The sequence below is a fragment of the Diuraphis noxia genome, unplaced genomic scaffold, assembly GCF_037042655.1.
Source record: "Diuraphis noxia isolate RWA-SAM2 unplaced genomic scaffold, SU_Dnox_SAM2 contig0002, whole genome shotgun sequence".
In the NCBI taxonomy this organism is placed as follows: Eukaryota; Metazoa; Arthropoda; class Insecta; order Hemiptera; family Aphididae; genus Diuraphis; species Diuraphis noxia.
This window is the reverse complement of record NW_028301712.1, coordinates 14,244,046-14,266,012: the sequence shown is the minus strand read 5'-3', so window position 1 is coordinate 14,266,012 and position 21,967 is coordinate 14,244,046. Positions and strand designations below refer to the sequence as shown.

Here is a 21,967-nt window from a genome sequence, read left to right as displayed (position 1 = left end):
GTAAACTTCTTTCGTGGTACATCTTGAGTTGATGACAAATCAGCTGAAAGTTGACAAAAAAGATAAAATATCAGTGTAGCCAACCAGAAACTTTTCGGAAATTTGTCATAGCTTTTGTAATTTGAATATTTTAGTTGTATAATACAATTTATCCCATTGTCAAAACTTAAATTCAGGAAATTAAAATAAAATATCGTACTATTGCATAATAATTATTAAAATTGTTCACATTATTACAAATTTACAGTAATCTGCTCCAGGATTTTCTTTTCACGATTCTCGATTTTAAATTGTTATCAGTTATGTAAGCATGAAAATAAATGTACATATTGTCACACTGAAGAAAAAATATATTTCATAACCATGAAAATATTAAATTATTATTTTTTTATTTTTTTCTTTTATTAATTATTATCAGTACATTCTACATTAAGAACTTAGAAAATCGTAACTTGAAAGGTAAAGTAATTTCTTTTTTTTAAGTGTGTTGTAGCCTGTGCCCTGTTGTAGACTGTAGTGCCGACGTATCGTGGCATCGTGCAGACGTGCAGTAACTATAAACTACCTACGAGGCAGTATATAAATCATTTTTTACTAAAAAAATTAATCTAATACTTTTACACTTCACCTTGCATTGATTTATATAACATTTTTGTTAGGTACTTTTAATTTTTAAGCCAAACATAAGCGCGTCATTTTAATAAAATGGAATTCAGTAGCAACTTAGTGAAAGTTCATTTAGCCAACTATTTAGCCAATTTACCATTGCCAAATTCATTTCTTGGTATTTTCAAATTAGGTGGTAAGTAATTTATTAATCAATTATTAATTAAATAACTGTATGTTTGTAAATAAGTATTGGTTATAGATATTCTTAAACTTAAAATCCCTGATACTGACTAGTATTAGTATTTATAATAAATTGTGATATAGTTAATGAAACAATTAATGGTTTACTAAATGAAACCAATTACCTAAGTTATAAAATTATTATATATTTATGTATAGAAATAAAATATTTAGATATCAGTAGCGCCGATCATCCTATTTATATAAGACATGTCATAGTAGATTTTTAGATGGGAGGGCGGGCTACTATAAGATATTGCCGTGTATGGCATTCAGAATGTACATTTAAACTTAAAAATATACAATTAAATGTTACTTATTTATAGTTGCTTTGATTTGCATCTGATGGTTAAATTATTAAAATAGGGGGCTGATGGTGGCTCCTTGATGTACAATGTCTTACTATATTTTAAACATTTAGGCGTCACTGCTAGATAAATATATTCACCTCGACATTTTGCTAGCTAATAATTATTAACTATCTGTTTATTGAATTATTTTTTGTAAAGATAATATTTTTACAAGTCTGGTATTTCTATATAATATATTCCCCAATTCCCAGGTTTTTACTCTCACAACTTAAACCAAAATCTAAATAATGAATTTATATTTATTAAATTATTTTATTCTAATATTATTACGTTCATAAATTCTTAATACCTTGGTTCATTACCTTTAAAATTAAAGAATCTAATTGCTCAGGACTCTTGATTTTTCTTAACAGATTAAATATAGGTATTTACCTAAACTTGTATTTTACAGGTAAAGATATAATAAAATTAATTCCGTTTTATGCTACAATTGGTGGTGTTTGTTACCTTTCATACCGAGTTGTCAAACCAAGACATGTAAGTACTAAGCCAAATTACTTTTTAATAAATATTTATGTTCTTTTTTATTTGTAGCCTGTTAACCCTTGCATTAAAAAAGAATCTCCAAAAGTGGTTGACGGTTATGACATCGAAGAGCTAGGTGAAAGTACAGCATTTTGTCGTTGTTGGAGAAGCTCTAAATTCCCTTTATGTGATGGTGCTCATAATAAGTACAATATTGAACAAAAGGACAATGTTGGACCATTGATAATTAAGAAAAAATAAATCATTATTACTAGTATGAAATCATTGGATACATTTATATAAATGTTTGTTAATTGTTCTAGTTTAGTCTTTTGTTTTCATTCAGTTAAATAGAATACATATTTGCATTTATTGATATATATTTCTTTATTGATGGTAAGTAATTTATACACGCTGAATGTGTATCAAATCTTTCATTACAGAATCATCACAATCTTCTATCAGCAGTTCTCTCTTTGATAACTTCAAGCTAAAAAATAATGGTTGAAGCTTAATATAAGTCATTATTATCTTATAAAAAAATAAATCTAAATTGTCTTAGAAAATAAGGTAGGTATGTCTATATCAATTTCTTTTTTTTTAAAAACTCATGAACAAAAAGTTATTTGATGTTGAAATGGTAAAGTTAAATTCTGGTTTTATAATATAACACATAGGCGTGTCCAAACCTCATTCGTAGGTCATACACAACAGTGGCATATCCAGGGAGACAATTGCTAAACCCCCCCCCCCCCCCCCCACTAGAAATAAAAATAATGTTAGGGATTGTGGATATCAACTCCGAATTCAAATAAAATTTTTAAATTTAGATCAAATTTTGCTGGTCATGCCTGTGCATAAGTAACAAATGTGCTGTATATTTAATATTAATTTATCTAATAATTTACCATTTTCTACATTCATATATTTATTCATACGTTTGTTGCCAATTATTCAGCTTTTAGCTGTAAATTTATTTTATTTTTTGTCAATAAAAGCCCTATAAAAATAAATATGAATAGCCACAGATAAGTGTTTATGATTTAATCTTTTAACTATTTTATTTATATAATTATAATTTTTAGCAGCGTAGTTGAAATTTATGTTTAAGATTTATAGTTAAAGAGATAAGTTGACTAAAGCTATCTCACATATACTCGGATGTTTATGTAGAAATAAACATATTTATATCTTACATCTAATAAAATAAAATACTCACTTTTGCACTTTTTTCAAACATATTGCTGAACATGCTAGCACTATGACTGCTATTACTAAAAGTACAATTAAACTTAATGTAATTGATGTCCAGCTATCAATGTGATTGTTGTAATATTTATTTTCAATATAATTTTCAGTATAATTTTCTGATATCTTGGCGATGACATTGAAAGGTTGTGAAGACGGTTTTGACACTCCCTCATTAAGTTTTTTTTTTATTGCTTCTTGAAGTTTGTTAATTGGTTCATCTGTTATTGTTTCATCTCCAAAATGAAACATTGGTGGCTTAGTTAAATTATAAGGTTCAGCTGCTTCTACAATCCTTACATGTAATCCATCTGATGGAAATTCTAGTGGAGGTGTTGGATTAATATCTGGTATAATTGTTGTACAAATTATTCCTAAAAAAAAATATGTTATGGTTAATATGAACTTAGTACAAAGTTATTTATAATATAATTATTTTTATTTTTAAAAGCAGTATACAATGTATCATTTGATACAATTAGAATGATGGTAGGAAAAATACTTAGATCTAAGAAAAAATGTCTGAGGGAAAAAATATTAATTATATGGAACAATATAATAGCTAATAAATACAAAAGATATATTTAAAAAAATAGTAAATAGTAAAATAATTATAAAAAACAAAATATGTCATTGAATAGTAGTCAGTAATGATATTAAAAATAAAATATATTGTACATATATCACTAATTTGGATTACTTGTCAGGAATTTTTTTACAAAATATCATATATTTATAAAAAAAAAACTTGTATAAATTATAATTGCTATAACTTAATATTTTGGGCTATAGCTTCTAAAAAATCTCAGTTATAAAATTTATTTGAAATGTTCCAAGTTGTATAAACATTTTTTCTTGGAGACCTTTTTCTGTTCCCCAATAAGAATATAGGTTATAACTTATAAGTTACAAATATGACTGGTCTACATTATTTTAATGATAGAAGTCACCAACTGATGACACTTCCAGCTTTGGCTACTATTAGAATATTATGATAAATAATAAAAAAAAACCAAAAATACTCTCCTAATCTTAACTCCCCTGGGAGTTATTTATTAGACATTATTTAGTCAATAGCAGTATTGCCATAGTTTACTTATATAACATAATAGGTATTTAAAAATTAAATTTGAATAATGTCAATTATGTTATAGCCTATAAGAAATATATATTTTATTATTACAAATTATAACGACATTTTACGTTTTATAAAAATAATTTTAAATTTAAAATTAAAATAGTGGGTAATCGTAATTTAAAAATATACCATAGTGGCATTAAACGTTATTTCTTAGTAATTGATGGGGACGAAACGTCCGTGGACTGGTTTTTTTGATGTGGATGAAGAATCGTCCATGATTCCATTCGCTCACACAACCTATAACTTTAAACTTATCCGTGAAAAAGGTTTTGTGTGGGACAAACTTACGGAGTAGCCTAACCTAAGTTTTACATACCATTTTTATTTTTTTTTATAACTCAGGGGACGTCGTACCCGCATTTTATGTTATCTCTGTGTGATTGTGTTACTAATATTTAAATGTATTGTATCATACCAAAATGTACATCGAATATTCGAATGTCTAGTATTTCCAATTTTGTTTTGTTATCACAATTTAAGATAATAATATGCTGTGAAGCTATTGAAATATCTGTTAATTATATGCAATAATAATGGTTTTATCACGACAATACTATTCATTTTCATTGATTAAATTACAATCAAGCATGAAACTATTTAAAGATAGATAGTAAAAATATAGTATACTCCGTTGACATTAAATTGACCCACTCCCGCGCATGTGCCATGTATGATGAATTGATGAACCGCTGAAAAGATCAGACCACAAGGTCGAAGATCTGTAGTCTGTGATTGGTCGATGGTGATCTGCGATAGGCGTAGTAGGTTGCTGCTGCCATCCATACAGCCAACTAGCGCTCCAAGGAGGCGGTAACATGCGCGGCCACAACCGGTTTATGGCAAATGAGTGGGTCAGTTTACGGTGCACTGAGTATAGGACCAGGGGTGGCCACTAACCTTTATCTTGGGAGCCTCAAATTTATGAAGCTATTTTGAAGTGAGCCACTTTGTTAAGATAGGTATGTATGTTTATATAAAACAAAAATATTTTGATTTTATAATAAATAAAGCAACATTCATTTTTTACACTGCACAGAGCATAATTGTTCATGTAGTAAGATAGTAGGTATTAAGAAATGGGATTTTACTTTTGAGGAGTGTTTTTTATATGTATTTTAATATGAATTAATTTTACTCTAAGCTTAGTTTCAACTTTCAAGAGTCACACGACTCACTCGGAAGCCGCATGCGGCTCGCGAGCCTCGTTGTGGCCACCCCTGGTATAGGCGATAACGGTAAGTTGGGTGCAATTATTGTTCTGTGCCCTGTGGACGGCTGTGGACCTGTGATACAATATTTGTATACTCATTGATGAAAAACATGGCACACATCGAATACTTGCAATGTACAAATGTGGCCATATGGGATTTAAGATTTTATTACGCACGATTTATACGTATAGGTTATACGTATTAACGCCTAACCTATTAGGAATTATATTATATCGGTCGAAAATATATGTCAATATTTAATAAAGTATTCTTCGCCGAGTAAAAACGGTGTAACTGCTTGAACTTTGGCAGAGATATTCAACTGCAGAACAAGTTCCCGATAGTGCTCAGCGCAAGACTATATAAAGCTGGTTCTTAGGTACATTATGCGTCCGGTTAAGTGTACGCGCGCTAAGAGGACGTGATACCCGCATGTGTTGTCTCTGTCTTACAAGTGCATTATATAGTAAATTTTACGTTCAGCAGAACACGTGTAGCTCTGTTTGCTTAAAAAATTAGAATGAATTGACCTCTTATGAAATTTAAAGGTATGATTGTTATCTAGTCAACCTCATATGCTTTTTAATATATTTAAATTTTAAAGGAAGTTATGAGTATTTTAAGATGCACAAAAAATTCACAATTTTAAAATACTCATAACTCGCTTTAAATTTGATATAAAATAAAAAGCATATGAGGTTGTCTAGATAATAATCTTACCTTTAAATTTTATAAGAGGTCAGTTCACTCTAATTTTTAAGTTAACGGAGTTACACGTGTTCTGCTGAGCGAAAAATGTACCATGTTACGCATTTGTAAGACGGAGACAATACATGCGGGTATCACGTCCTCTTAATGATTAAACGACGATTATATAGTGGGATTTTTACCCGCAGAATTCTGCCGATTAAGTGTCCGTTTACTTTAACCAGACGGATTGTAAGAACTAAGAAGAGCCCTAAGTAGATTAGATAGACAAGTTCGAATTCATATCGGAAAAAATCCGTGTCGAAGAACATGCCCATATGGGATTGGCATGCCCCCAAAAATTTTTTTCCGTAATATCTCGATTTTCTAATAACTTTATTTTATTATTTGAGACTAAGTCGATGAGTCCATTTAATTATACTGTTTTTATATGCTGTCACTCATAGAAGCGTTCGGAATCCACCATACCTATACCTGAACCTGACAAGTAGGTATGTTCGCGAATTCGCGATCATGAATTTTTTTTATACACGCCTATATACGAAATACTGAAAAATCACCTGGAGTAATATAACTGTATATACGTATTGATCAATCATCAGTAACTTGTCGTTGAGCGTTGCACTTAATCTTAAATAACATCGAGTAGCAGGTATTTATTATAGCCTATAATTTATAGGTTGATACTATTTAAATTTCGAATACCTATATAGTGAAAAAAAATTTTAATTAAAAAAAATGATGTGTATTTCTTCTTTTTTCATCATTGTTCATTTGATAGTATACGGCGTATACAGTGTGGTGTAATTTGGAATTGGTTCTGGAGTGGACTATGAGTATACTACCATCGTAGAAGAGGGCCACGGGCCACTATATGCCCTTCACAACATCTTTGACCATTCAAATTTGTAAAACATATAGTATTATATTATAATTTGTTATTTTAAAATAAATGAGGTATAGCGTATAAATGATGGTATTATTCCAAAATTATATGTCTTAACTGTATATGAGCCGTATAATTGTTTTGTCATGTAGGTATTGTAATTGTTGAAATATCGTAGTTTTAAACTAGTAGAAAATCAAAAAAAAATCTAAACTATGATAATGTCCGCATGAATTCTTATTTAAAAAAATCTTTTAAAGCCAAGTGCTTATATGAGAATTTAATTATGGTTATTTAAAAAAAGACTATGGGGGATATTATATCCCCATCATCATTCATCCCCCCTCATAATAAGTAATTACGCCATTGAGCGTATATTTAGTTGTACCTATAGGTTAGGTTAGGTTACGTATATGACGGGAACACTAAAGATACTGATTATATACCTAATATGAAAATAACAGTATAGGTACCTATTAAAATATTAAAGTGTTTCACTGTTTCTATTTTTCTAAACGTTTTGAACACATGATTGATTGCGCCTACAAGATAAATGAAAATAATAGACATACTGCTCTCGAATTACAATTCACAGATTAATCTCGCGAGCATTTCCGGGCGGGATGGATGTAATAATAATATAATATAATTATAATATAATCGAACGTGTCCAGACTGATTCACTTACTGATCAATACGGGCATGGACCAGTTGCGCTTAAAACAATATTTGTATTTTAGGTCAGTATAGGTACCAATTGCGCCGCTTAAATTTTAGGTCAGTACACCAATTGCGCCGCTTAAATTTCAGGTCAGTACACCAATTGTGCTACTTATATTTTAGGTTCGTTATTTTTACATGGACATATTATGTAAGTTATTACTACACGGCGGAAAAAGTTACATATGCATATATTCAATTAAATATAGCTAACTAATATAAATTCAAATATACTTAGGTAATTTAAAAAAAAACGTTTACAAAATTACGGGAAAATACGACAAGCTACAATCTGATAATAGTACCTATCCCCCGATTCGACGTATAGGGCGAAATATAAAATATTTTGTTTATTATTATTAACGAACATATTATAAAGTATGGATTTGAGAGATAAATTACTCGTATAGGTAACAAGTTTTTATTATCATTAATGATCGTTATCCACCTATTTATCTATATATATGTTATATTATTATATTTACTATACAGACATATATTTTTATGTAGGTATCTATATTAATTATTTATTATTGACGTGTATCTATGTGTATGATTTGGTATAGATTTATATTGTATACAATTATTATTAATATTAACGTTCATTGTATATTTTTTTTGTATTGACTAAAAAAATCTATTTAAAATACATATTTTTATATACTAGGTATACTAGGTGTAATGTAGAATAATATTATAAACCCTGAAAACAACTGAGCAAGACAGAGCGCAATTGGTATATTAGAAGGTCGTTTTAAGCGCAATTGGTAAACTCCCATCAATACCTATAGAACCTAATGATGGCTTTAAACTTGAACCATGTAATTGTGCATTAAGAAACTATGTCCCTAAATTCGCATTTTAAAGTGATGATTGCACAAGTAGGTATTACAAAAGATTCAAGGTGGCCAATGAAAATATTAAAGACCTGAACACCATTACACCGAATTAAAAAAGGTTTGAATCATAAAGTATATATATTATAATACTCTGTTCCAGTTCAGAAACGTACCAATACTCGGCGACCAACTTGGCGTAGGTATATGGCATTATTATACACGGCAGTCGACAGGTATACAGATAATTGACAGGGTGGTGTGTCTATATTTAGGTAGGTATATCAATGGATGTTGCCTAACTGCGGCCCGACGAAAACTGATTGTCGACTACGGTCTACGAATATATTACGCCTCTTGAACAGAGTATAGGTATAATTGGCTTATTTAACGAGTGACTAAGTGCACGGGTATATAATTATACATTTAAACAATAAAAATGTTATATTTTTTATGTTTTAAATTCAAAATGTATCTATTTAATTGTAAAATTAGTAGAAAACACCGAGCTAAAATGCCAAAATGATTAATATATTAAATACATATATATAAAAACGAGTACAGGAGTGAAACTCGCCCTCCCCAAACATTTCCCAAAGGTATATGATTTCTTTAAATTATATATATATAAGAGAACTATACAAATCAAGAAATTCACTCCACTTATTTTGAACCACTGCAGCGACACTGCGTTTATCCCTATTATTGTGGCAAACGTCTTAGAATGAATAAATTGTCTAATTTTATTATTTACGCTTATCCGTAAACCGTAGTAATTTGTATTAATTATATTTTTGTATTGATTATATATTTTTTCGGTAGATCGCATATTGGAAGATAACCATTTATTGTAGGTATATCTTTTTTTCATTTATTTAATAATTAAATGTTTCAGCATATTAATCATGCGTTTACAAGTATTGTATATCTTAAAATACTCATAACTCACTTTAAAATTTAAACATAATAAAAAATCCTATGAAAAGCCTTAGATGATAATATTACCTTTAAATTTTATACCAGGTCAATTCATTCAACATTTTAAACTAACTGAGCTAAACGTGATCTGCCGAGTGAAAAATTTGCTGTTGTACGTACGTGTAAGAGGGAGACAACACACATGGTGTGGTGTCCTCTTAAGTTTTATTTTTAGCAGTGTCGTAGCCCCGATTTTTTTTTCAGGAGTGGTACTACAATATTTTGTCGTTAGTGGTAAGGTATACTACTAGAACTACCGTGCAATAGTAAGTTTGATACTTCGGAAGGGTGAGCTCTTAATCCCCTCTCCCCTAGCTACTAAAAGTATAACATTTATTTACCGTTTATCTGATACTGCAGGCCGTTATCCGTTGTTTACATACGTATAATCTACTAAATAAAATACTTAATAGAAGCAATGAACATCGGACGTTCAATTGTTTATTTATCTATATTCCGAAAAAAAAGCTTAAATCATATAATTATTGATGAACAAGTCATTTTTCTAGATCTGAGTGGAATGAATTTATTACCCAATTACAATTTCTACGAATGTCTTTTGTGGGGTCGAAATGTTTGGACATTTTTTCTCTTAATCAACTTAAGTGTTCTTCAATAATAATACACATTTCATTAATTTCATTTTTTGTCAATATATTTTTCTGAGTCATGTTAATGTTATAAAAATTTGGAAACATCAAATGTGTAGTTTTTTACTCAATTTGTCCATAGTCCCATTTTTTTTAGAAATGCATCAATTTTGTTGTACGATATAAAAATTTGTATGTATGTAAAGATTAGTACGTGGCCCTTGCATACTTAAATTTAATTCATTAAGAATTTGTAACAGGCGATTTTTACTCCCTGGTGATTTTAACTAGGGGAGTAACAATCGCCGGGAGTAAATATGTCCTATACTAACTGGCGATTTTAACTCCCCAAATCACGGGGAGTAATAATCGCCTATAGAGTAAATATTTCCTATGCCAACCGGCGATTTTAACTCCCTAGGTCACGGGGACTAATAATCGCCAGAGTAAATATTTCTTATACTACTAGGTGATTTTGACTCTCACTATATTTTGACTCCCCAAATCACGGAGAGTAATAATTGCCTAAAAACTATAGAGTAAATATTTTCTGTACTAACCGGTAATATTAAAATTATATCAGTTAAAATCACCGGGAGTCAATTTCGCCGGTCACGCCGGCAATGCTTCGCTATTGCAAGATTTCTCAGATATTAAATTGCTATTTATTTTCTGGATGTTTCTGGATGTCTTTTTATTCTAGTTTTACCCATATATTTAGAACGTCAAATTGGTTTTCGTTCATATCTTTAGCGGCTAATTGTTCGTGACGGATGAAACAGTGTGTTGATATAATGTTTTTATGAGCAATTTGTTGAACACGTGTGAAAGGCCATTACATTTTACCATTAAGCGTTCACTATAGATTTTTTAATAGAAGTCATAGAGTAATATAATAGCTTTAAAAATGATAATAGTGTGTTTTCCATTTTACTATAAATAATCTATACTCATAATAATAGGTATGTAATATAATAATATTTTATTGATTTTATTTTTTTATTATTTGAGCTTTTAATTATCACATTGATTTAAATTGCGACCCTAAATAATAAGTTGGCGACCCCCAGTTTAAGAAATACTGGAGTAGACTACTGTTATGAATGTATTTAATTTGAATTCAATGATAAATTATTGTATACCTACAATGAAAAAGATTCTGATTGGAGATCATCATGGTCTAACAGCTATACTTCCAAGGATATTTTATTATATGTATATAATATATCAATAAAAAGTACTAGATTGATGGATTCGTGATATAAATAGCTTCATCTAAATGTTTTGAAAAATGCATTGTGCAATTGTGCATACTAAAAATGATTAATGAATATTTTATTCGCAGCAACAAAAAGTGTCAAGTCTCTACAAATTCGATTCCATCGATATTTAAACTTGAAATGTGTAGAAAAATAATTATGCAATTGTGCAGTTTTTGAGATTTTGAGATTTACGCAAGAAAAATCCTAAGGAACCTTGTACCTATAACACTTTAAAGTCTAATTAGCTGTACAATAATTATTGTATAGGAATACAAATATGCAAAGAATTTATAGATTCTATAATGAATACTAGGTATCGCTAAAATGATAAAAACACGACCTTTACAAGTGTATTAAAATCATCCTAAAAATAATATAATTGTTTTTATCAATTAGTCAATTATTAATAATTATCTTTATCGTATAAAAACATTTTATTATTAAAGATGTAGGTGAACTTGTGATAACGTAGACAACATTTGATTGATCAAAATACTTAATTGTATAAACTATTGTTTAAAAAGTTGTTTTTTGATGAGTGACGTGTTTTCTTTTTATTTTTTATCCAATAATTATTGTTACCAGACACCATCTTAAGTTAAAAATTAAAGCATTTTTACATTTTACTGCTTAATTAAATCCAAAGTGGATAATATTATGATTTAATATGGAAGATATTTTTTTACATTTTACTGATCCAAAAGGTAATGAGTGCCTAATCACAGATACAGAATAAAAATCTTTCATATTAAATCATAATATTCTCAGCTTTTACCTAATTATTCCGCAAGAGAATAGTAATAATACATTTGTAAAAGCCTAAATATTACTTTGGTTGAAAACAAAATTAAGGAGTTGATGATAGATTATAGGTTAAGCATTTTTATTAAAGTTGATTTCTGTAATTCTAAATGAAATATAGGAATTACTAATTTATATTTAAAAAAAAAAACAATTAAATTATAAATACTTATAAATTATAATTTTATAATAGGTTCCTATAGCGTCTATATTTAAGAATGGGGACAATAGCCATCGAATGTTTTCACTCAAAGTGAAAAACTGAAAATCTTTGCTATATAATCATGTGTTTTTTTTTTTAAATTTATTATTTTAAATTTCATGTTGCACGTTTAAAATTATGTTGAATAATGTTTAAGTTTTTTTAGATATATAGTCAGTGATGGCGGCCCCAAAAAGCAGACAAGGGAGAGCACATGCAGGTGGGTCATAGACCTTCCTGAAAAATCTCTGGCCCGTCCACTGACCTTCCCTGAAATTTTATGAAAATTAAAAATATTCAAATTCACATCAAAAATTTAAAACCTTTTTATAAAATATCTTCTATTGTCTCTTATTAGTATGTGTACTACGAGGAGACTTATTATAATATTATTTTATTTTATTATGTATGCAGTTAGGATATTGTATACTTGGCGTAGAAGTGTGGAGCAAATATTTCACACCTTATTGTTCTATAATAAATTATAAATGTAGATAATAATTATATGTATTATATATATATATATATATATATATAAATATTGTATTTAGCCCTGCCAGTATGCCAGGTATAAAATCCTAGCACTGTCACTTGATATAGTCTTAAACTACTTATTAGTAGTCATTTCTATACAACCTGCAGGCTGCAGATGACCAGTATTAGAATTGAAAAACCGATGATAATGTTATGCGAAAATATATAATGGTTATCTGTGGGATATCCATAGGTTGATTCGCCAAGTATTTTCGTCCTCAATTTTTCAGTTAATAATGGACTACCTAATTCAAATTCAGATATTTGGGTTTTTTAAATAATATACTGAATACTGAAAGACTATAGAGTATAGATTCAAATTCTTAAGATTTTTTGAATTACTTATGAAGTGTCCTGTAGTGATAGAAACTCTTGTTTTTGATTTGATAACCTTTTTTTCTAATGTAAATTTTAACAGGTAATCTTTTTTTTAATTTTGACGTATTTATATTATTCGACATTCAAAAAAATATTTTTTCAGTTGATAAAATGCTTATATTAAGGATAACAGATCCTTAAAATTGTTTTAAAAAAATATAAAATAGATGTAATACCGGATATATAGTATTTATTAGTTCTAGCCAACGATATATTATTAATAGTCGATATTATCGTATTTATTTTTCCGATATCATATTACATTTTTTATATAATTTACTTTATTAAAAGCATATTAAAAGTATATAATACATATTATATTAATATATTATGAGTGTAAAGTGTAAATTATCAACTATAAATTATTTTGTACTAATTAAAAAGTATTCATTTTATTTTAATAAATTGTATTTAAAATAATTACGAGGTCTTCAGGTCTCAACGCGAGTAACAACCGACACTGAATTTAAAGTAAATTGTTTAGTGTGGTGAACTATTTCTTTAAAATATATCGCCATATGCTATAATTTATTATCTAGTAGATAAAAGTCGTAAAAGTAAATATCCGTCAACTTTATTGTTCCGAGCCGATCGTGATACCGTGATATTTTCGATAATTAATTTTAGATATCGATATCGAAATTATTTGGAAAATACCCACGATATCGATATCGTATCGAATTATCGATATTGTTGGCCAAAATTAATATTTATTATTATTGGACCATATTTAAAAAATTATAAATTTTATTAGATTTGTATAAATTAATAAAGTTTTCAAATTACCATAAAGCTAGAATTTCCATATTTTCCAAGGCCATCATCATTCATCATGGACATATTATTCTTAGTACTTATTACTTACACAACATATTATAATAATTCAAAAACAACTCGATCAAATTATGATTTTTAATATTTTTAGAAAAAATTTACGTTTAATAATTTACATTATAAGAGGGAATGAGCATTTGAAAACAGACATTTTATCTCCACAGAAGTAGCATAAAAAACAACAATTTGAAAAATGGTAGGTATATGGTTTTAAGTACAGTTAAGAATTCCAAAAACTAGAATTAGAATAATTTTAGATATTAAAATGATCATGCTTGGTATATCACCCCGTGTACATTTTTGTAACCGAAGACTTGTGAAATGTAATTTAAAAAACATTACAAGAATAAAATGTTACATTATCGTTGTATCAAATCTGTAGGTAAGGCAGTTGTCTGTATAATAATTAATATGCTTAACATTTTAGAAAGTTCTTATTAGTGGCTGTATATAATTTATTTTAGAAAATTGCGCACCCATCGTATTTTTAGTTGTTTTAGATTGTAATAAATTGTTATATTATATCACAATTCACATCCTATAAAAGAACTGAAGAACCTACTTCCTATATATTTGATATGAAATTGTAAAATTCATTTTTTTATCAGATTTAATAAAACAATTAGATTTTGAATTCATTAAATTCTACCTAATGAAGCAATGAACTGATAACAATTACATTTTATGTAGGGACTAATCCGATTAATAGATATCTAAAATTATATTTATGTTCTTACATTTCTATTGCTATTGAAATGATTTTTAAATTGTGCTACTAAATAATTAATTACCTTTGTAGTAATGTCTTTATTTTATAGGTATTAGATAGGTACTAGGTAGGAATATAAAGTATACATATATCAACCATACCTATATAAATGTATTCAATCGCATATTACACCAACAGTACCTATGCCTTTTTTTATCGTATTTTATTAAGCTAAAAACGTTTATAGTTAATGATTTAAGGTTAAGCAAAGTAAAAAAGAAAAATGTTTTTTTTTTTTTTAAACAAAGAAACCAAAACATTTAGTAACTACAACGTTTTTTATTACATTGTATAACTAAAATTAAAACGATTAAATATTTCTGGGACAACGATCTTTAACTAAACGCATTTTTGATAAAACATAAGGTAATTAAACTTAAACAACTAATAAGATCGTGATTATAATGATATTTAATTTGATATAAATTAGTTTATTTGCGTAAGATAAATTTAATTATGTCGAATATTGCATGCAATGTGTTACTGATTAAAACTAAAACCAAAAAGAAAAACAACATCATATAATGCTTCATAAAAGAGGGAGAATATAATTTAGAATAAAATTACAAATGATATATAAAATATAATAACCAAGTGTGGAAAAAAATAACACTGTATAACAACATAATATCAATTAATATTATTATTTAATGTATAGGTAAATTATTTAATAAATAGTATACTCTTTAACCCTACGATATAAAGAGTTATAAATCATTAACCACAGCTATTATAGATTATTCCGTACAGCGTACATCAATATTTACCAGTTGAAAATGAAAATGAAAAATATTGTTGAATAATATTTTTTAAATATTTTTATTTGTTTATTAACAAACTTGACTATAAGAGATTATATTTTATATATTAATACCTAAGAATTTTCAAATTCTATATTTTAAGATTCCACGATTTATTTATTTAATTAAGAATACCTATTTTTACTATAATTTATTTAGTACCTATTTATCACAACCACTATATTGTTAATCAATAAACATAATATTTATTGTTTTTAGCTTTACTGAGAATATAAATTGTAATAGAAGTTACCTAAACAAACCCATAGACATATAGGTTTAGGCGTTAAGGTATAACTTTGATTTGTTTTATAATAATATAATTGTAGGTAGTTATTAAGAAAATTATTTATTTATAGCTTTATACCTTTAGCCATATAAATATAGGTGAAATAAATGGTTTAGATGCATACAATATTACATAAAAGTAAACGTATGTAATTTAGGTTAGGTTAGGTTAGGTATTTATTGAATATATACAATTGAATATTGGTTTAGATAATATTTTCATTTGATAGAGCGTATTATTTTAAATTTCAATTGCATATAAACATGAGCTGTTAGAACTTGAAAAATAATTTTTCGAGAGTATATACAATTTACTGCACAATTGTGTAGTAAAATAAATAAATAAATTTTATTCTACATTTATAATTTATATATTTAAGTATATAAATATAAAATAAAAGATAAACTAACGGTCAAAAAAGGTCAGTCAAATTTTGAACGACCAACAAAGATATACTTCCACATAACTACATAATACACTGGGTTATATCCTTTTGTCAGTGAACACTTAAAATACCGATATTTATTAAAATTATAGAAAATATTATTTTTACATAATTTGGAATAAATATAATATATTTTTGAAAATTGTTTTTTTTTTTATGTAAACAGTAAACGTGATATTATATTTAAATTTGCATTTTAACAATATTATTTTAAAATGTATGTAAATCTAGTTTTAAATTTAATTTTTATGTATCAAAGTTTTCAAAAAAATAAATGAAAAAAGCAGATTTTATTTTCAAAAATGTTGTTTCAAACAAATATTTTCAATAATGATATAAAAATTTTAAAAATAACATTTTTCCCTGATAAAAGAATCATCCTGTATGTTCATTATACTGTTGTTGTTAATTGTTCAACTATAACTGTAGGTTTTACTATCGATTATTATGATATTATATTAATGTAGTAACTATAATATAATATTAAACTAGTGTGTATCCAATAAGAATGAGTGCCTACATGTGCTGTAGTTCTGATGCATCGTCCCCACCTACGCAGCATATATTATAATAGGAATAGCGTATTAAATACTATAATAATAACGTGCGAGCAGACATAATATTATAGAAACACTACAATCGTATGGGTAATTTTGACACACACATGTGGTCGAAGAGTTTACACAGTAAATATATATAATAACATCCCTAATATATATTATTTATTTAAACTCTTTTGAGGAACTAGTGCATTAGTGCATCGGTGGGACACACGTAGCGTCAACATTGCATTATTTGTAACACGTGACATTTGTCCACTCCCTCGATCGCCGTCACATACATAATATTGTTATTGTATTATGACTTATGAAGCAAATTTGAAGGCGCGTTGCATCATATTATAACATTATGTATGTATAATTTATTATGTTATAAAATAAATTGGTAATTATTAGAATTAAAAATACCGAACCGGCACATACGCAACAGAACATTATTGATACCTACGTGTTAATAATTAACATGTTATATTTATATATATATATAATATTATATAGCATGAAGGTGGTAATACGGTATACATATTATAACATTATAAATTAAATTATTACGGGTTAATAGAAAAAAAACGAAACTGCACGAAAACCGGTTCTCGAAAGAAATAATTATATTAAAAAAATTAATAGTAACACCTAATAAATACGATTTTATAATAATAATAAAAATATTACATTGAATAGGTGCATATGAGTCGGTAATCGGTATAGCCATTGATTACAAATACTGGTATTTATAGTGAATGGTAGAGACATCAAATAATAATGCAAAACGTCTAACTGTGACACAGTAAGACTGTATGACGCGCGTGTAAGAGAGTTGACCAAAAAGACTTGCCACCCCCGGATATTTGTTAGGTATATTTATGTTTTTGATTGACAATTTTAATTTTAATGAATACAAATATCACATAGTCCACGGTTATCCACGGTTAAAAATTAAACAAAAAAATATCGTTTGTATTTAGTATTTATCGCGGTGATTTTTGCAGAATAAATATGTATTATGCGATTTTTGTACAAGTATTTTATTAGATGTATTTATTATCTCATTGATTGTTCTGTGGTTGACTGACGGTATCGGAAAAGTAAATTTTAGGTCAATCTATAAAATATAGAGCGAATATTGAGGATATCTTGTTTTGGTCATCGCTCGTCGCCCCCTGAAAAAAAATTCTAAACACACCATAATACCGAGTCACACGCGTCACAGCCGAACATTAGTACCCATGATAATAATAATATTATTGCCTATCTATAGCTAGGCATTAAAATATTGGTACGTACCCATATTTCGAATTTAATGTTCGTGATGGAACTGTTATTTATTCGTTTAATACTCGTGTGCTTCACGATAACACAATATAATATTATTATCTATAGTCAGATCATATTTCCAGAGTTTTTTGTTGCGTATAATATTTGTGAATATCATGTTTTACCCATTGTCATTTATAATCGCGTTATTTTATATTAATATCAAACATATCGTGTTATGTATAGCAACACACTCAGATAATATAATAATAATAATAATATCACGGAATGCGTCGTACGAAATATTGTTATTGTGTCGGAAAATATACTAAAAAAAATAGCATAATATAATATATTATTGTTATTGTTATTATTATTACGTACCGGCAGTGATGTGCAGAAGGAGTACGGTGCAAACGTACAAGGTCGTCTTCGGCGGTTCGTACAACATTTTGCTGTCTCGTCCGTCGGTGATGCGTCTTCGCGGGCTGGCTTTAGAATAATATTGTGGAGTCACGTCAAGTCGTAATGAATTTCGACTATCGCAGTATGCTTATTTCGCCTCCGCGCTGTAGTCAACTCCGCCGGTGTGGATATTATATCATTCAGAAACACAGATGTATGTGTGTAATATGTGCTAGGTAGGTATATTATTGCTGCAGCCCGACGGTGTTTGTAGCGTTGTTTTTGTTGTTGTTGTTGTTGATGTTGTTATTGTTAATAGAACTTGTAATGCGAGTATGTAACTGCAGATGAACTGGTTTCTGAATACTGTGCAGCACGGCTCTACAGACCTGGCGAGAAGGCGAATGTATTTGCACGACCGTTCGTCAGGATCGACAAAACCGAAAGAAATAGATAATTATTGTAGGTGGCGACGGAACAGTACTAAACTCTTGAAAACTGCCGCCAAGATGAAAAAAAATGTAATACATGCAGTAGGGCCGAAGGGAAGAGAGCTAAATTTCTCCCACCAGCCTCGCGCGCGGCACGCGCTCAGCCGCAGCAGCAGCTCTGCGGCTGGTCCGCGGCGACATTCGCGCACACCAACGACCGCCTCTCCACGATTTCATAGTACACTATAATAGTAACCTCATCAAGTAACCTCCTCGATGTGTTTTATTTTAATATTTTGCATACCTATAATGTTATAGGCCCGCGGCAGGTTGCTGCCGGTCACTGTATTTATCCGCGTGCAAACCGCTATGAGTAATAATAATTAATAAATAGGTAATAACAAAATATCATGTACCTAGGTGGCTAATTACCTATGTGTTATTATAATTTATAAGTATAACGAATAGATTATATATATTTGTTACCGCGTAAACAGCAATCATACATATATTGTAATATATTATGCATAATATAGGTAGGTAGATACTATAGTTGCAATCGACATCAAAATATGCAATTTTATCGATAGCTCAATTACTGAAATAGCAATAATAACATCAAATATTGGAGCAATTACAGAGGAAATGACGTAGGATGCATTTCTAAATAATGTAACTATTATTATAACAACACGGCCGATTTTCAGGTAATAGGTAGGTATAGGTATAATCAAAATGTTATGTGCAAATTTGCCCCCAATTTCATAGGTTCTGAACGAATCTGTTTTCAAATTATATGATTCTATATTGTTGATTTTATTAAATTTTGGATTTTTCAGAAATAATTTAATGTTCAATACTTTAAGGGTGATTTCTGGCAGTCTGGATCTAGTTGGTACTTGGAGGAGTTGTGGTAAAATGAGTTATAATGAAAACAGAAATAATTGAAGTTACTTGAAATTATAAAATTATCCTATTCTAGCTTTTTCTAGATATTAATATATGATAATACATTTGACACGACATTTATATCAACCATTTTCCGGATGGATGAGTAAGAATATACTGTATACTGTATAGTATTATGCCATATTGCCATCGCCATGGAAACGAGCCTTCCATACTACCTCCGGGATCCAATCTGAGCGTATAGTCTGGCGAAACTCACCGAATATTTTCCAAAGATTATTTACACCGGATGACCTATAGCTGAGTGTATATCATTTATCTATGTTATTCAATATTCTTAATTTCTTTCTTATGTAATATTAACATATTGTAGGTATTAAGCAATATATGGTACATATTATAGCGATACTTTATCCAATGTTTTCACCTCCACCTCAGGTGTCCTTCATGGGGCAATTCTCTCACCTTTTTTATTTCCCATTATTATTAATGGAGCGAGTAGCCTTTAACATAATATTATTTACCTCCATAATTTTTTTAGATCAGTGACGAGGAAATAAACTTGAAATCTGCTATACAGCACGGCGAGTTCCCCAGATCTATTTGCATTAATTATAATACACATTTTTAACGCTTATATTTTACTGTACTTTAAATATTTAACATTTCGTAATTCTATATTGATTGCTGCAAACATATCTATTGTACAAATATTTTATTAAAATATGTTTTAAATTCGTGATTATGTACATTTACTTTGTATAACAGATTGCTATATTATATAGTTTGCCAAATTTTTCGAATGTACGCAAACATCACATGATTTTTTTAAATGTATAGTGCAAAATTTAACACAATGTTGACACCCTGAATACAAAAGTTACTACTTACAAAATACAAGTTAAAAATTATAAATAATATGTCAACTAAATAATAAATATACTTGGATACCTGGACACATGGGAATAGACGGCAATTAAAGGGCAGACAAACAAACTAAACTTGCTATCCGCTCAGATGACGCAAAATACATCAACATATTATCATCGTACACAAATATAAAAAAACAGATAAAACAAAACACAATATCCATATGGCTAAACATATGGAGCACACAAAAAAAGAAACTAAACCAAATTAAAAAAAATGTAAAAATATGGAAAAGAAATCCAAACATAAGTATTACAAACGAAAAAAAAACTGGCAACAAAAAAGGTAACCCACCAATATGCCAAGTATGTGATCCCACAATTACAATCAAACACATCTTCGAAGAATACAAAATACATGAAAAACTAAGAGAAAAATTAAACATAAGCCATGACATCTGAACATTCTTGGTCCAAATCCAGACAACGAAGTAAGCAGCATACATTTTTCAAAGCAAAATAAATCCTTCAATTACTATAAGATTAAAAAACTAACAACTGTAATTATTTATTTTTTTGTACTTTTTTATATATTTATTTTTTCTAGTATGATATTAAATGTAATCGTTACATCATAATGACCTCAAATGTTGAAGCAGAAATTATTAATTATTTCAACATCAATCAACAAAAAATTATTAATACTTAGCTATTAGATATATACATAGTGTCATAAATTAAATGAATATTATATATATATATATATATATATATATATATATATATATAATTTATTATATATTTTAATTCCTGTTTGCATACTATGAAAAGAAATTCGTAAAGTGTAAAATTATATCATTATTATTATTATTGTTTGTATGTATAATTTCCCAATATTCTTACTAAAACTTACATCCATTCTTTATTTATTTATTTTTTTTTTATTGAAAAAATCTACTCGTTGTATAGGTACATACAGTTATTTGTAAGGTTAAGATTTTCTTATCTTTAAACATTACAGTTATTAATGTAATATTAGTAATCATAACAATTATTTAAATATAAGACAATCTGATGAGTTTATTTTGAGGGGTCAAGTGTCTGATTGTTAAAAAACCTTACAAGGGTCAAATGTCGATGATTCGTATAATGTAATACTAAGAATAACGAGAACATATACTTACTCCGTAAAAATTTAAATAGCGAACATTTGATTGGTTAT

The 21,967-nt window shown here is 28.2% G+C and overlaps 2 protein-coding genes across 3 annotated transcripts; one reads left to right on the top strand and one right to left on the bottom strand.

The window, feature by feature from the left end:
- Window positions 1-320: 320 nt before the first annotated feature.
- Cisd2 (CDGSH iron sulfur domain 2) lies at window positions 321-2,057 on the top strand. 2 transcript variants are annotated; one of them, XM_089219891.1, is made up of 4 exons: window positions 321-459; window positions 660-802; window positions 1,612-1,697; window positions 1,755-2,057. In XM_089219891.1, the coding sequence occupies exons 2-4, from the start codon at window positions 706-708 to the stop codon at window positions 1,944-1,946; spliced, it is 375 nt and encodes a 124-aa protein (XP_089076017.1). In that variant the 5' UTR covers window positions 321-459; window positions 660-705; the 3' UTR covers window positions 1,947-2,057. The 2 variants fall into 2 exon arrangements, with proteins under 2 accessions (XP_089076017.1, XP_089076016.1); XM_089219890.1 differs by having other exon boundaries at window positions 410-575.
- Window positions 2,054-18,983, bottom strand: LOC107171950 (uncharacterized). Its single transcript, XM_089219889.1, has 3 exons — window positions 18,516-18,983; window positions 2,905-3,307; window positions 2,054-2,175 (listed from the first exon to the last, which is right to left on the bottom strand). The coding sequence occupies exons 1-3, from the start codon at window positions 18,580-18,582 to the stop codon at window positions 2,091-2,093; spliced, it is 555 nt and encodes a 184-aa protein (XP_089076015.1). The 5' UTR covers window positions 18,583-18,983; the 3' UTR covers window positions 2,054-2,090.
- Between the last annotated feature and the right edge of the window lie 2,984 nt (window positions 18,984-21,967).

Excerpts from the sequence above, each read along its gene's own strand:
- LOC107171950 (XM_089219889.1), bottom strand. The coding sequence starts at position 18,582 with ATGTTGTACGAACCGCCGAAGACGACCTTGTACGTTTGCACCGTACTC. Across the intron at positions 3,308-18,515 it reads CCTTCTGCACATCACTGCCG|GAATAATTTGTACAACAATT; the intron begins GTACGTAATAAT and ends ATTTTTTTTTAG. Across the intron at positions 2,176-2,904 it reads TGTTTGAAAAAAGTGCAAAA|CTTGAAGTTATCAAAGAGAG; the intron begins GTGAGTATTTTA and ends ATTATTTTTTAG.
- Cisd2 (XM_089219891.1), top strand. The coding sequence starts at position 706 with ATGGAATTCAGTAGCAACTTAGTGAAAGTTCATTTAGCCAACTATTTA. Across the intron at positions 803-1,611 it reads TGGTATTTTCAAATTAGGTG|GTAAAGATATAATAAAATTA; the intron begins GTAAGTAATTTA and ends TGTATTTTACAG. Across the intron at positions 1,698-1,754 it reads GAGTTGTCAAACCAAGACAT|CCTGTTAACCCTTGCATTAA; the intron begins GTAAGTACTAAG and ends TTTTATTTGTAG.